At 45.6% G+C, this 15,442-nt stretch overlaps 1 protein-coding gene across 1 annotated transcript in view; it reads right to left on the reverse strand.

The window, feature by feature from the left end:
• EGLN1 (egl-9 family hypoxia inducible factor 1) overlaps positions 1-8,806 on the reverse strand; it is a 45,749-nt gene extending 36,943 nt beyond the window's left edge. The window contains exon 1 of the mRNA XM_045010734.1: positions 7,443-8,806. Within this exon, the coding sequence (XP_044866669.1) occupies positions 7,443-8,327 (885 nt within the window). The 5' untranslated portion in view covers positions 8,328-8,806. The remainder of the gene's footprint in view (positions 1-7,442) is intronic.
• Between the last annotated feature and the right edge of the window lie 6,636 nt (positions 8,807-15,442).

The following is a 15,442-nucleotide window of genomic DNA, read 5'->3' on the forward strand; positions in this document are numbered from 1 at the left end:
GTGGTTGTGTCCAACCCCTTGCCCTACCAAAAGGCAGATGAGAGTAAAGATCCAGCTAGTCCAGCCACATCACATACTGGAATATGAAATGTGCTTTCAATGAACCACCACACAAGGAAAAAGATTTCTCAATAGCTTTGGCTACGTAAAATTTTACCAGAAAGGACTACGAGCAGTCTGACAGCAGGAGATTAAATTACGATTGAGTAGACAATATAAAAGCTGAGTATAGTAGGGATAGATTTTGGGGGCATATGTATCGTAAGAGTTAGGACATAGATGCTGGAGCTCTTATAAGATTAGATTTACTAACTTTCTAGAAATAATTTTGACTTCTTAGAAACTAACTTTCCAACAGTAATATTATGTAATCCTACTAATGTAGGCAAATTCTACAGGCTAGGAACAGAAAAGACCTTTTATGCAAAGCCTGCTCTGTGTAATGGTTGGGAAAGACCAGAATCACAGCCAGAAATTATACTGCCAAAAAAGAAAAGAAAATCCCCAACATGCCAGGAATATCTATACCAGGAAAAACAGAGAGGATTGTACAATGACACATTATCAGATTCTCAAATGGTGTCATTTAGAGGGAAAAAGTATGAGAAGGCGTCCAAAACAGCATTTTGTCCAGAATGCAACTTGGCTACAGACTCAGAATTAAATCCAGTGGTGCATGCTGTATCACTGGATTTAATTCCCCATAATACTTAACAATTTAACAAGATAATGGTAATTTTAGAAATCAGTACGTTATTATACTTAAGGGTTGATAACCAGTAGTCCAGAATCTCCAGTCCACAAAGTTCACTTTCCACTATTTTTGTGGTGAAAAGTGAATTTATATGGTGCAAAGCACCCAGGAGATTGTCTCTGGAGAATTCCCCCCGTGTAAGGGGACTCTCCACCACCAGCTCAGAAGCCTCCTCTGCCAACTCTACTGTACCATGTGTTGGAGCTTTACCCTAGCGTAAAAAGAAGGAGACACTTGGGCAGGTAAGGGGCATGTCAGAGTGGGGCTCTAATACACCCAATTCTCCACTGGACTAAGGACCCTGAGAGACCTTACATCAACAGTGTAAATTAAACTTGCTCACCTTGCAGCTTTAACTTAAGCCAGGACAAAATAGCTGAGAGACCACCTTTTTGTTCCGTGTTTGTATAGGGCAGGGGTAGGCAACCTATGGCACACGTGACGAAGGCGGCAAACGAGCTGATTTTCAGTGGCACTCACACTGCCCGGGTCCTGGCCACAGGTCCGGGGGGCTCTGCATTTTAATTTAATTTTAAATGAAGCTTCTTAAACATTTTTAAATACCTTATTTACTTTACATACAACAATAGTTTAGTTATATATTATAGACTTATAGAAAGGGACCTTCTAAAAACGTTAAAATGTATTACCGGCACGCGAAACCTTAAATCAGAGTGAATAAATGAAGACCCGGCATACCGCTTCTGAAAGGTTGCCGACCCCTGGTATAGGGCCTAGCATAATGTGGTCCTGCTCTCTGAATAGGGCCCCTAGGTGCAGCAGAAATACAAATATTAAATAATAATAGTCAAGCAGGAAGCTACAATTGACTCCCTCCCAGTCTCCCCCTCCCCTTTGCTTCTAAGCAGAACCCAAGTGCATGGAGAATCAAGCACAATTTGTTTTAAATGTGCTACCCACTTTTTAGTCACTGCTTTAGGAATACGTCTTTTCTGATTTTAAAAAGGGCATGTTTTGAAAAGAATGGTCACATTTGTACCTTATCTTTGCAAAAGAATATACAGTGAAGTTCTGACTACCTGAAGGTCATCTGAGACACCTGAAACTTTCACACAGTGATGTTAAATGTGATAAGGAATGCAAATACAGCAGATTTTAAAGTCACTGTGGTTTGAGGAAGTTGATTTTAAATTGATCTACTTAAACCAGCACAAGCCCCTAATGTAAATAAACTCCTGTTTAAGTCATTTTAGTTTGCACTGCTAACTATCAAATAAAGGCAAACAAGTGCATCTGTTAGGGATTTGCACTGGTTTAAAGTAGATTTTAAAATCGATTTCAACTGATTGAATTAAACCATACAAATGATCATCAGTTCAGATTTAATCATGTCTCAACTGCTTACTGAGGAAAAACTTTCAGTACTGAAATCAATTACTTAAATTTTTGGATGTTTTTCAATCGTATTAGCCATTAAAATGGCATTTTGTCCTTTCATCAGCAATCCACTCACTTCTGTAAAGGCATACAGCTATCAGCTAAAGCAGAGAATTTTTGCTTTTGCATCTCTAGAAAAAAGGTAGAAGATTGAAAAAGGTGTAAAACATTACTGTTGTTTTCAGCCAATGAAACAACATAATTCCTACCCTTTTATTACAGCAGGCTATGGACTGGAGTCATTTATGATTCATTCCTTCTCATAACAGAACAAATTTGTTTACAGGGCTTGGGGACCAGTGCTAGTAAAAGGTCAAACATTCAAAAATGCTGTGGTGACTTCTGAGCCAATACTTATCCTCTCCACACCCTCAACAACAACAAAAAATCTATTTTCTAGACACAATGTACAAAAGGCCAGACAAGAGATTTTACTGTTCCATCTCTACTATTTTCCTCCCCAGAACTGTACTACTCAATCAGGTGATCCTGATTAGTTTCACTATGCTACTCTTGCCAAACAGAGAAAGCACTCTGAAGGAGTGGCACAAGTGCCATTCTGTACAGTTGGTGGAGGCTGAGGTAGGAAGAAATAAATATAAGTTTTCATAGCACTCCTAGTCCCTGTTAGCTGTGGGAGTAAGTGAATAAGCTTGGTTCAGAAGTATACACTAGACCGGGGTAGGCAACCTGCGGCATGTGAGCTGATTTTCAGTGGCACTCACACTGCCCAGGTTCTGGCCACCAGTCCGGGGGGCTCTGCATTTTAATTTAATTTTAAATGAAGCTGCTTAAACATTTTAAAAACCTTATTTACTTGACATACAACAATAGTTTAGTTATATATTATAGACTTTTAGAAAGAGACCTTCTAAAAACATTAAAATGTATTACTGGCACGCGAAACCTTAAATTAGAGTGAATTAAATGAAGACATGGCACAGCACTTCTGAAAGGCTGCCAACCCCTGCACTAGACCAAATACCTTGGCAATTTTAACCTTCCTTTTAAGACTTTTCCCTCTTCTCTCCTTTTGTCTATCCCCAACCCACTCAAGAGAACGATTCTTGTCAATTCACTGACTTCCACTTTGTCCCTGCTGAAGTTGCTGAGGAAGTAAGTTTACCCCCAGCAGCACAAGCATTAGCCTCTAACTACTAAGAAAGCAAGGGAAAAAGAGAGGAGAGAAAAGCAACATCTCTCTAAACCTTTTCATCTCTTGGAGGGATCTTGTCCATAACACATCCCCAGAGATTTCAGAAGGTACAGATTGCATCCAAGTAGGACTAACCACATGCCATCAGTCTTATTCTTACTCCATTTAGAACTAACTGCAGGAAGGAATTCCCTCCAGCCCATGTACATCATTTCACAATTAGCCAGGTGGTTTCTGAGGTGGAGGTGTAACCACCTCTGAAGCATCAGGTATTGGCCACTGCCAGAAGCTGGTAGGATACCAGACTAAATGAACTAATAATTTGACGCTGTGTGGCAACTCCAATAGTCCTTCCTCTAAGCCCCAGTCTTGCTATTTACACCATACTACCCATCTATCATAAACTGCAGGATTGGGGTCTGAATTACAAAAAGGCAGAGGCCATGGAAAACGCAGAATTACCATTCAGATAGTACGACTCCAATTTTAAATCTAACAATGCGACAGATTTTAGGAGGCTGTTTCGTAATATTTTAACTTTGAGGATTTTTTGAGTGGAATACTTACTTGAAGGATGAATTGGCTAACAAATGCCATGCTATGGAGTTACGCAAGAAACGCACACAATCATAGCACGTCAGCCAGCAGTTTCCAACATAATAACCTTTCAAATTAAGTGTCAGTACACCAAGGTAGACAAAATTCCACACATACCCTCCCTCCATCAGCAGGGAAATCTATATAATTTACTATATCCCAAAGAGGGCCAGGGCTACCCCCCTTCCAGTTTCTCCCTCTCCCCCATAGCTTCCTACTAGCTGATGCTCTGCAGCAAGAAGAGTCTGTCACAGTGCAACAGACACACATTGCTTCTTAGCAGTTCACTCTAACATTCTCATGTTGCAACAGAAGTAGCAAGTTGTCAGAGATTTAGCTGAAAATGTTTCATCTTTTTTGCAAATGTTTAAAATGTTTGATTTTTTTCTTTATTACTAAACCTTTATTTAACTTAGAGATGTCCTACACAGTCTCCTGTAAAGGCTGTGATTTTTTTCTTTAAGAACCCAAAGAAAACAGTTGCAAGTCAGGATGACTATGACATGAAACTTTGAATTCCATATTAAGAGAGCTAGTGTCTCAAAAAACACCCACACACACACCCAAAACACTAAGGAAAATATGAATGTACTAATTTTTGGCAAAACTGGCAAAGAAAACATCTCACAAAACAATCATACCTTTCCTCTCCTCACCACTTACATTTTACACTAGGTTATAAAAACCGCACTGCCTGATGACTCCACTACAGATCAACAAGTTACAAACTTAAAAAAAAAAAAACCCTACCTGGATACTTACCCAATAATTTCCATTTTGTTGTATTCATAAGTGTGCCAAATATTGTAATCTGACATATTATAGCCACTCTGTAAGCCACAGTCCCATATCTGGCAGTTTTATGCAAACACCTATTTACAACACTTTCTGTATTACTACACCAATGCAACGCATGGTAATTTAATAGACTACATACATGCTAAAGCCTCCATTGCCAAGAGCATCTTCATAAGCAAACACCCACTAAGTAATTCTAGAAGTATTCATAACAAGAATTACTATTTCAGAATTTATAAACTGAAGCAATCATGAGAAACTGATCAAACACTGTTGCAGCATGAGATCTCCAAAGTGGTCAAATTACTTAATATCTAAAGGGGAACACTACAGACAGTGACCATCACATTCCAAATTTTCAGGGGCCACCAGTTCAAACAAAATTTAAAGGAGGATCATTTTCACCCTTGTGTAGAGTGAGAGAGTTTCCACAGCAGATACTATCAAATTTATTTTAGCATGAGCTTTCATGAGCTACAGCTCACTTCTTCGGATGTAGCTCATGCTAAAATAAATTTGTTAGTCTTTAAGGTGCACAAGTACTCCTGTTCTTTTTGCGGATACAGACTAACACGGCTGCTACTCTGAAACCTGTCACAGCAGCTACTGTACATCTTCAGACCTGTCTTTTACTTATGAAGAAAAAGAAAAAAAAACTCAAGTCAGTCAAATTAAACTGCAACATTTTCAAAACTATTTTCCCACCTGTACAATATGAGTTTTCTGCCACATTCAGAACAAAAAACTGCTGTGCACATAAGAGGATAGAGAAGAGGAAAATTAGAACTAACCAGTCCTGTAGCAACCTTGACATTACAGACCTGCCTCATCTTTCTCATGAGGAGACACCTCTATTTGAAGCTGTGTTTCTGAAGCGGTGTTTCTTGTACTTTCACGAACAAGGATTGTGCTGTATGAGTTCAGACATTTAATACAGTATTACTGTTTTGCATACGGGATGTAGCATTTATGAAAGCATGCCCACTGACTGTCCTAGAAATGGAAGTCAGACACAGAACAGGCACAGCACTGACAGCAGCAATCACTGTTGTATGCAGGGTAGTTTTAGCCATGTGGGTCCCAGGATATTAGAGACACAAGGTGAGTGAGGTGGTATTTTTTATTTATTTATTTATGAGCCACACAAAGCTCTTCTTCAGGTCTGATTTTTCCCAGAGCTCTGTGTGGCTCAAAAGCTTGTGTCTCTAACCAACAGAAGCTGGTCCACTTAAAGATATTACCTCACTCACCAGCAATACCCATTACCCCACCCTGACATTTAGGGACAACCCTCTAGGAATGCGAAGCTGTTCAGTTTCCAGGACTATCCAATCCTTGGCCCCTGCCAAGCCTATGATTACACTTACAATGAGAATTTTAGAGAGTTCTAAACAGGGTTAGACAACACAGCAGTTAAAATGCTGTCCATGTAATCCTACTGTTGCTATTTCCAGCAGAGTTTCTTTGGTGCTGCACAGTGACAAAATTGACTAAGATGCTCAATATTGGTATCAGTGGAGCTTGCCTGTCAGTGGCATTTTTGAGAAGAGGAAACAGACTAAACTATTTTATTTTTCAATTCTCACTTGAGTTGCCCCTTCAGCGTGAGACAGAAGGGCAGCGAGAGGTGATGATTTAACCCATTAACCAGGGCGCTGCTTGGCCATAGAGAAGATGCTAGAAAGGTGGATAGAATCATAGAATATTAGGGTTGGAAAAGACCTCAAGAGGTCATCTAGTCCAATCCCCTGCTCAAAGCAGGTCCAACCCCAACTAAATTATCCCAGCCAGGGCTTTGTCAAGCTGTGCCTTAAAAACCTCTAAGCATGGAGATTCCACCACCTCCCTAGTTAACCCATTCCAGTGCTTCACAACCCAGCTAGTGAAACAGTGTTTCCTAATATCCAACCTAGACCTCCCCCAATGCAACTTGAGACCATTACTTCTTGTTTTCAGTGGTGGCAAATGACAACAGCCTAGCTACATCCTCTTTGGAACCCCCCTTCAGGTAGCTGAAGGCTGCTATCAAATCCCCCAATCACACTTCTCTTCTGCAGACTAAATAACCCCCGTTCCCTCAGCCTCTCCTCATAAATCATGTATCCCAGCCCCCTAACCATTTTCGTTGCCCTCAGCTGGACTCTCTTCAATTTGTCCACATCCCTTCTGTAGTGGGGGGACCAAAACTGGACACAATACTCCAGGTGTGGCCTCACCAGTGCCAAATAGAGGGGAATAATCACTTCCCTCGATCTGCTGGCAATGCTCCTACTAACACAGCTAACATGCCATTGGCCTTCTTGGAAACAAGGGCACACTGCTGACTCATAGCCAGCTTCTTACCCACTGTAATCCCTAGGTCCTTTTCTGCAGAACTGCCGCTTAGAACTGCCAGTTGGTCCCCAGCCTGTAGCAGTGCATGTGATTCTTCCTTCCTAAGTGCAAAACTCTGCACTTGTCTTTGTTGAATCTCATCAGATTTCTTTTGGCCCAATCCTCCAATTTGTCTAGGTCACTCAGGACCCTATCCCTACCCTCCAGTGTATCTACCTCTCCCCCCATCTTAGTGCCAACCGCGAACTTTGCTGAGGGTGCAATCCAGCCCATCATCCAGCTCATTAATCAAGATGTTGAACAAAACCATGCGCAGGAGGAGGAGGAAATGGGCGAGAAGCCCCAGGTACTGGTGAGCCTGGGGTGGAAGCCGCAGATGAATGAGGGGAAGGGAGGGTCACTCACTTTCGTCCTGCCGTTGATTTTGTAGTTGCCCAGCTTGCCATTGCAGTGGCGGATGAGATCGTCCATGCCGTTCATGAGGAGCCCGATGGTCTGGCAGCCGGGCTCCTTGCCCTCCACCCAGGTGATCTTGTCCCCGCGGATGTCCTTGGAGGAGTCGCTCTTCTGGCTGACCAGCTGCCCGTCGGTGAAGCGGCCGGTGTGGTGCAGGGCCCGCACCTCCCGGGCGATGCGCCCGCCCACCTCCTTGCCCAGGAACTCGTCCACCACGCAGATGCCGTGCTTGTTCATGCAGGGCACGATGTACTCCAGCGCCAGCCGCTGCGGCACCAGCGACTTGGTCTGCCCGTTCGGCCGCAGCGCGCCCCCGCCGGCCCCGGCCTGGCCCCCGCCCGGGTACAGGTTGGATTTGTCCCGGTACACGAGCCCCGCCTCCCCGCCCGGAGCCGCCGCCGCCGCAGCCTCCTCTTCGGCGGGGGCCGCCGCCTCGGACAGCGCAGCAGCGCCCGTGGGAACGTGGTTGTTGGTCAGAGGCGCCGCAGCCGCAGCCTCCTCCTCCGCGCCGGGGCCCGCGCCCGGCGGCACCTTCTTAGCCACGGCTCCCTCCTCCCTGCCGCCGCCGCCTGCTCCCGCGGCGGCCCCGGCGCGGCGCTCGGCAGCGCCCCCTGCCGCCGCCGCGCCGCCACCGCTGCGGCAGACGAGCTTGTGCTTCTTCCAGTCCTGGCGCTGGTGCTCCTTGCTGCAGTAGAAGGAGCTGCGGCAGCGGCCGCACCGCAGCAGGTTCTCCATCTTCCCGCACAGCTCGCAGTACTGCCGGTCCCGCTCGCTGCCGCCGCCGCCGCCGCCGCCCTGGCCGGCCCCGCTGCCCCCGCCGCTGTCATTGGCCATGGCGCCGCCGCCTCCCCTGGTGCTCCGCGGGGGCAGCAGCGCTCAGGCGGGCCGCGCTGGGAGGGAGCCTGGGAGGGCGAGTAGCTCTCACTGCATCATGGCCGTCCCGGCTCCGCGGCGGCCTCCGCTCCCCTGCCTGCCTGCCTCCCTCCCGCGACAGAGCCCGGGCCTCCTGCTGGGTGAGGAGCGGGCAGCCGAGGCCGCTCTGCTCTCCCCCGGGGCTCAGGCGCGCCACCGCCTCATCGCTGCTCCGGCGAGGGAAGCAGCTGGGAGTGCCGGGGCCGCCGCCGCCGCCTCCCCCCCTCTGCGCCGGGAACTAGGGTCTCCTCCTCCTCCTCCCGGTGCGGGTCGGCGTCTCCTCCCTTCGCCTCGCCTCGCCGCTGCCTGAGTCGGGGGGGGGGGAGAGGTTGCGGGGGCGAGGAGGAGGCGCCACTATCTCTGCCCGCTTTGCACGTACGCCACTTCCAGCCAGCCTGCGCGGCCGGGGCGGGGCCGCAGAAAAGGGGAGTGCGGGCCAGCTCAGCACTGCTGCAGCGTTGGGGGTGGGGCTGTAACACCCCTCCTGAGGGAGGTTTTAGTTCGTCAGCCACCTTAAAGGCCGTGATTTGTTCCTATTAGAGCAGATGGGGTGGATTTTGCCCTCAGTCACTTTAAGCAGCCCTGCCAGGACGTGAGTAGACACCCCTTTGCTCTCTCTGCGGAGCCCAGTTGGAGCTGAGGCCAAACCAAAACCTTGTAACCAAGCACCCACATTTTGCAAAAATCTGTTCTGACCTCCTCAGCCCCCTCCCCCCGTGCTTTGCACTGCTGTCTGCTAAATGAACTACAGTTATTTATCCAATAGCAGCCATGTGCTCTGTGCTGTACAAACATAAGTGGTGTGTCTGGTACATAGTAGGACATGATTTATAGTCCCAAATTCTGCCACTGATCTACTGAGTGGCTTGGGCAAGTCACTTAAAGGGAAACAGTTTGAATTCACACTTCTGTCTGAAAATTATTTACTTACTATTGTTATAAGACCTAAGGTTACTATAATGGAAAGGTTTGCAAAACTGCATTTGGCAACACTTTCTGCATAGTCAATTACACTATGGTTTCTCATGTACACAGGTTCTATTCTTGTTTGTTTATTTAGGATGGAGGGGGGTGTTTTGCAGCGCAACAGTGGAGAGGAAAACACTTCCCCCTCCCCCACCCCAAGAAAGACAATTTGGTTGTTAAATGACAACAGCTAACAGGGGGATAGAAACTACTTTTTTTAAAATTAGATTACAGGTTAATGGCATCCCTTTAATTTCTTGGTGTTTCAATAGCCTCATCCATAAAAGAGGGCTAATAATACATATCCACATTAGTAAAGTGCACCAGGCTCCTCCACTGAAAAGCGATACACATAAATAGGGTCCTGCCAAATTCACAGTTCATGTTGGTCAATTTCATGGTCATAAGATTTTTTTAAATTGTAAATTTCATTATTTCAGCTATTTAAATCTGAAATTTCATGGTGTAACTGTACAGGTCCTGACCCAAAAAGGAGTTGTGCAAGGGTTGCAAGGTTACTATAGGGGGAGTTGCATTATTGCTACCCTTATTTCTGCACTGCTGCTGGCAGCAGTGCTGCCTTCAGAGCTGGGCAGTTGAGAGTGGCGGCTGCCGGCCAGGAGCCCAGTTCTGAAGGCAGAGCCACCTCCAGCAGCAGTGCAGAAGTAAGGATGGCATGGCATGGCTACTTTTATTTCTGTGATGTTGCCTGCAGAGCTGGGTCCTCAGTAAGGAGCCTCCACTCTCTGGCTGCCCAGCTCTGAAGGCAGCAGCATAGAAGTAAAGATGGCATGGTATGGTATTGCTACCTTACTTCTGCGCTGCTGCTGGCAGGTCACTGTCTTCAGAACTGGGCGCCCTGCCAACAGCCACCACCCTCTGGCCACCCAGCTCTGAAGGCAGTGCAGAGGGTGACCCCTCTGCAACTCCCTTTTTGGTCAGGATCCCCAGTTTGAGAATTGCTGGTCTCCCTCGATGTTAAAAGCACACAAAAGACCAGATTTCACGATCCGTGAGGCATTTTTCATGGCCACAAATTTGGTAGGGCCCTACACATAAGTACAAAATATTATAAATTGACAGGCAAGAAAAGGCAAGATTTGGATCAACAGCATGGATGTTTTGAGATACGGAGAGCAAATCAAAGACGACATCTGCATTCTGGCCTTTAGTGACAGGGATGATTCCTAGTGGTGTTATTGACACTGATGGAGAAAGGAAGAAATGGAGAGGGCAGACTAGGAGGTCAGTTTTTGCCATTTCAAGCTGATGTTGTGAAAGTTAAAAGATGTCAGCTAAATGGACCAAGATGTAGGTATGGTTGGAGATAGCCCAGCCAGGGCGGCTGATCTAGTAAGTAGCCTAGGACTTGAGAGACCCGGGTTTGAGTCTCTGCTGTGCAGAGCCATCCTGTCCATTGGACGGACTGGGGCAACTGCCCCGGGCCCCATGCTTTGGGGCGGCCCTGCACTTTGGGACACAGGGAGGGTTAGTGGGGGGCCTGGTGCCAGCAGCAGCAAACAACCTGGCCCCAGCCCACCCTGCTCCGCCGGATCCTGACATCACTTGGGGGAGGGGACGGAAGCCAGAAAGAGGTGGGATGGAGGTTTGGGGGAAAGGGTGGAATGGGAGCAGGGAGGGAGCGGAGCAGGGGCAGGAAGAGACGGGAGTTTGATGGCAGGGGTGGAGTGGGGGCAGAGCAGAGTGGGAAGAGGCGGGGCAGATGCTTGGGAGAAGGGGTGGAGTGGGGGCAGGGCCTGGGGCCGAGGCAGGGAGGCAGTTGTCCTTGGCCCTGCTGCTGTGCCATTGACCTTAAGCAAGTCATTTTGGGTGGGATTCATAAAGATATTTAGGCACCTAACTCCCACGGATTTCAATGGTAGTTAGGTGCCTAAATACCTTTGTGAATCCCACCTTTACCCTCTCTGTGCCTCCATTCCCTATCTGTAAAATGGGGATAATTGTACTTCCCTACTACAAAGGGGTGCTATGAGGATTAAGATTGTGAGGCAGTCAGATACTATGGTAATACAGGCTGTATAGGTAATGAATACAGATAGGAAAGGTAACTTTGAGAGTTATTGGCATAGAAATGGTGGTTAGAGGAATGTGAGCAGATGCAGTCACCTAGATAAAGGATGTAAAGGTAGGAGAGAAGTGTGCCAAGTGAGGGATACTCCCAGAAAGTGGGAGGAGGGAGGATTAAATAAATTATTAGAGAGTCAGAAGAATTAAAAGAGAACAGGATCATGAACACGCAAAGGACAAGATTTCAAGGGGAGTGTGACCAGTGGTGTCTAAGGCTACGTATATACTACCCGCCCGGGTCGGCGGGTAGCGTTCGACTTCTCGGAGTTCGATATATCGCGTCTCATCTAGACGCGATATATCGAACTCCGAACGCGCTCCCGTCGACTCCGGAACTCCACCACCGCAAACGGCGGTGGCGGAGTCGACGGGGGAGCCGCGGACTTCGATCCCGCAGCGTCTGGATGGGTGAGTAGTTCGAACTAAGGTAGTTCGAGTTCAGCTACGCTATTTGCGTAGCTGAACTTGCGTACCTTACTTCGACCCCTCTACCCCCTAGTGTAGACCAGGCCTAAGGCAGCAAATAGAATAAAGGCCCTGAGATTTGGCCAGGAGGTTGTTGAAAACCTTGGAGTTTGAGAAGGGTGGGAATCAGATTGGAGGAAATCAAGAACACAGTTGTAGGAAAGGAACTTGAGGCAATGCTTGGGTACAGGATTTTTAATGGGTTTAAAGATGAAGGGAGATGTGGTGGTAGTTGGGAAAGGAGGTGGGCCAAAGTGGGTTTTTTAGACCATCGTATAAAGTGGGAAGATGTTATAACCTGGATTTTCATACTTCACCTGCCAATGAGAGATGTTTTTTAACTACAAGCAGAGAAAACTGAATTTCTGAAATTTTGGGCCTGATTCTCCCCGCTTTAGATTTAAGTTAAGAATAACTCAGTTGAAGTCAGTGGCTTTACAATGTTGTAAAACTGGCACAAGTGAGAGGAGAATCAGGCCCATTATTTTCTGAATTTTAAGAAATGATTGTAATGATGCTATATTCTGCCAGAGAAAAACTCTACTGTTAAAGATGAATGCATTTGTTGCCTTGTGCTTCAACGAATATAACTCGCTTTATCTAGGAATGAAGCTGAAGGCCACAGAAACTCCAATTGTTGCAATGCTCAACAGCTCATCTTTTAAGCAAGAAAAAGCGCCACAGTGCAAATTTATCTCTGGGGTAACTAGTAATATTCATTAAGCCAGGGACTAATTTGGTTCTAAGAGGCCACCAGTGCCTCATACAGTCCACTGGCTCCACCACATTTGTTAAGGGAGACAGTTCAAGGTCCTGGTCCTAATGTTTAAGGTTCCTAATTACACTGGTCTACAATTTTTGAGAAGTCGTCTGCTTCAGAGATAAAATGTGCTATTTATTATGTATTTTGATGTGCTGAATTCAAATATGACAATTAAAACAATTGATTGGCTACTGTTTCTAAGTTATGTAAGTTTTTACATTTTATGTCTATGTATATTGTGTAGATAGTAGAGTTTTAATCATAAATTGTAAACCTAGGTCTTTTCATGTGTTTATGGTTGCTTTACATGATAATATTTCACCTGTCCTGTTTATGTAACACTTTAAAAATCAGCAAAAGGGTTATCTAACTAAAATTTATTATGAAACAAAAGGCAAAAAACTATTATGTACATAGTTTAGTCCTATTCAGTGTCTACTCGGTGCTTCTTGGCTTGTCTCTTGTATTCATTAAATGGAGCATCTCTTGTCACTGTCCAGCAATAGTCTGCAAGCATTGATGGGCTCCATTTGCCCTGATAGCGTTTCTCCATTGTTGCAATGTCCTGGTGAAATCGCTCGCCGTGCTCGTCGCTCACTGCTCCGCAGTTCGGTGGAAAAAAATCTAGATGAGAGTGCAAAAAATGTATCTTTAGTGAAATGTTGCAACCAAGGCTTTTGTATGCCTTGAGGAGGTTTTCCACCAACAACCTGTAGTTGTCTGCCTTGTTGTTTCCGAGAAGATTTATTGCCACTAACTGGAAGGCTTTCCATGCAGTCTTTTCCTTGCCACGCAGTGCATGGTCAAATGCATCATCTCAAAGAAGTTCACGAATCTGAGTACCAACAAAGACACCTTCCTTTATCTTAGCTTCACTTAACCTTGGAAATTTTCCACTGAGGTACTTGAAAGCTGCTTGTGTTTTGTCAATGGCCTTGACAAAGTTCTTCATCAGACCCAGCTTGACGTGTAAGGGTGGTAACAAAATCTTCCTTGATTCAACAAGTGGTGGATGCTGAACACTTTTCCTCCCAGGCTCCAATGACTGTCGGAGTGGCCAATCTTTCTTGATGTAGTGGGAATCTCTTGCACGACTATCCCATTCGCAGAGAAAACAGCAGTACTTTGTGTATCCAGTCTGCAGACCAAGCAAGAGAGCAACAACCTTCAAATCGCCACAAAGCTGCCACTGATGTTGGTCATAGTTTATGCACCTCAAAAGTTGTTTCATGTTGTCATAGGTTTCCTTCATATGGACTGCATGACCAGCTGGAATTGATGGCAAAACATTGCCATTATGCAGTAAAACAGCTTTAAGACTTGTCTTCGATGAATCAATGAACAGTCTCCACTCATCTGGATCGTGAATGATGTTGAGGGCTGCCATCACACCATCGATGTTGTTGGAGGCTACAAGATCACCTTCCATGAAGAAGAATGGGACAAGATCCTTTTGACGGTCACGGAACATGGAAACCCTAACATCACCTGCCAGGAGATTCCACTGCTGTAGTCTGGAGCCCAACAGCTCTGCCTTACTCTTGGGTAGTTCCAAATCCCTGACAAGGTCATTCAGTTCACCTTGTGTTATGAGGTGTGGTTCAGAGGAGGAGGGTGGGAGAAAATGTGGGTCCTGTGACATTGATGGTTCAGGACCAGAAGTTTCATCATCTTCCTCTTCCTCGTCTGACTCAAGTGAGAATGATTCTGGTGAATCAGGAACCAGCAGTCCTTCTCCGTGGGGTACTGGGCGTATAGCTGATGGAATGTTTGGATAATGCACAGTCCACTTTTTCTTCTTTGACACACCTTTCCCAACTGGAGGCACCATGCAGAAGTAACAATTGCTGGTAGGATCTGTTGGCTCTCTCCAAATCATTGGCACTGCAAAAGGCATAGATTTCCTTTTCCTGTTCAACCACTGGCGAAGATTTGTTGCACAAGTGTTGCGGCATATGTGTGGGGCCCACATCTTGTCCTGATCTCCAATTTTGCAGCCAAAATAAATGTGATAGGCTTTCTTAACCATAGTGGTTATACTGCGCTTTTGTGATGCAAAAGTCACTTCACCACAAACATAGCTGAAGTTATCTGCACTGTTCACACAAGTACGAGGCATCTCTGCTCACTTTGGCTAAACAGAAATGTGTCCCTTTGCAAAATCAAACACTGACAAATAAGAGAGCACGACACTGTATGATTTCTAGAGCTGATATAGGGCAATTTGTTCAGCAGAGTGATGTAAGCTTCGTTATGATTGCATCATCCATGACTTCTAGGAATAACATGATGCAATTCATATCATGTATGATGCAATACCAGCTTCAGATTGCATCATTCATTGTTTTGCCTAAAAAGCAAGTACTGTCCAAACCCACTCATAGATTTATTCATAGATCCAGTCAAAGATGTATTTTAGTCATTTCTGGTTTAAATTGAGATCCCTTCCCTTTATAACTCACTTATCCTCCGCTATTCCCAAGTCAAGGGTCGTATATACTGACCCAATAGCATAACTTGAAAACTAGAGCCAGTCAACAATTTTAAACATCATTTTCGTTCTCTGTGACCCAGAATTTAGTAAAGTTTGACTACATTTATTTCAGAAGCATTTTGGCTGTAGAGCAGTGTTATCTGCATTAGGGCTTGTGCTCAAGCTAATCTCCCCTTGTAGTGAGATGCATAGTTATGAAAAATATCCGATCCTTTACAAGTATGAAGCTTGACTCTATCAGCTTTAGTGTTTCTGTGTAGT

The sequence above is a fragment of the Mauremys mutica genome, chromosome 3, assembly GCF_020497125.1.
Source record: "Mauremys mutica isolate MM-2020 ecotype Southern chromosome 3, ASM2049712v1, whole genome shotgun sequence".
Taxonomy (NCBI): domain Eukaryota; kingdom Metazoa; phylum Chordata; order Testudines; family Geoemydidae; genus Mauremys; species Mauremys mutica.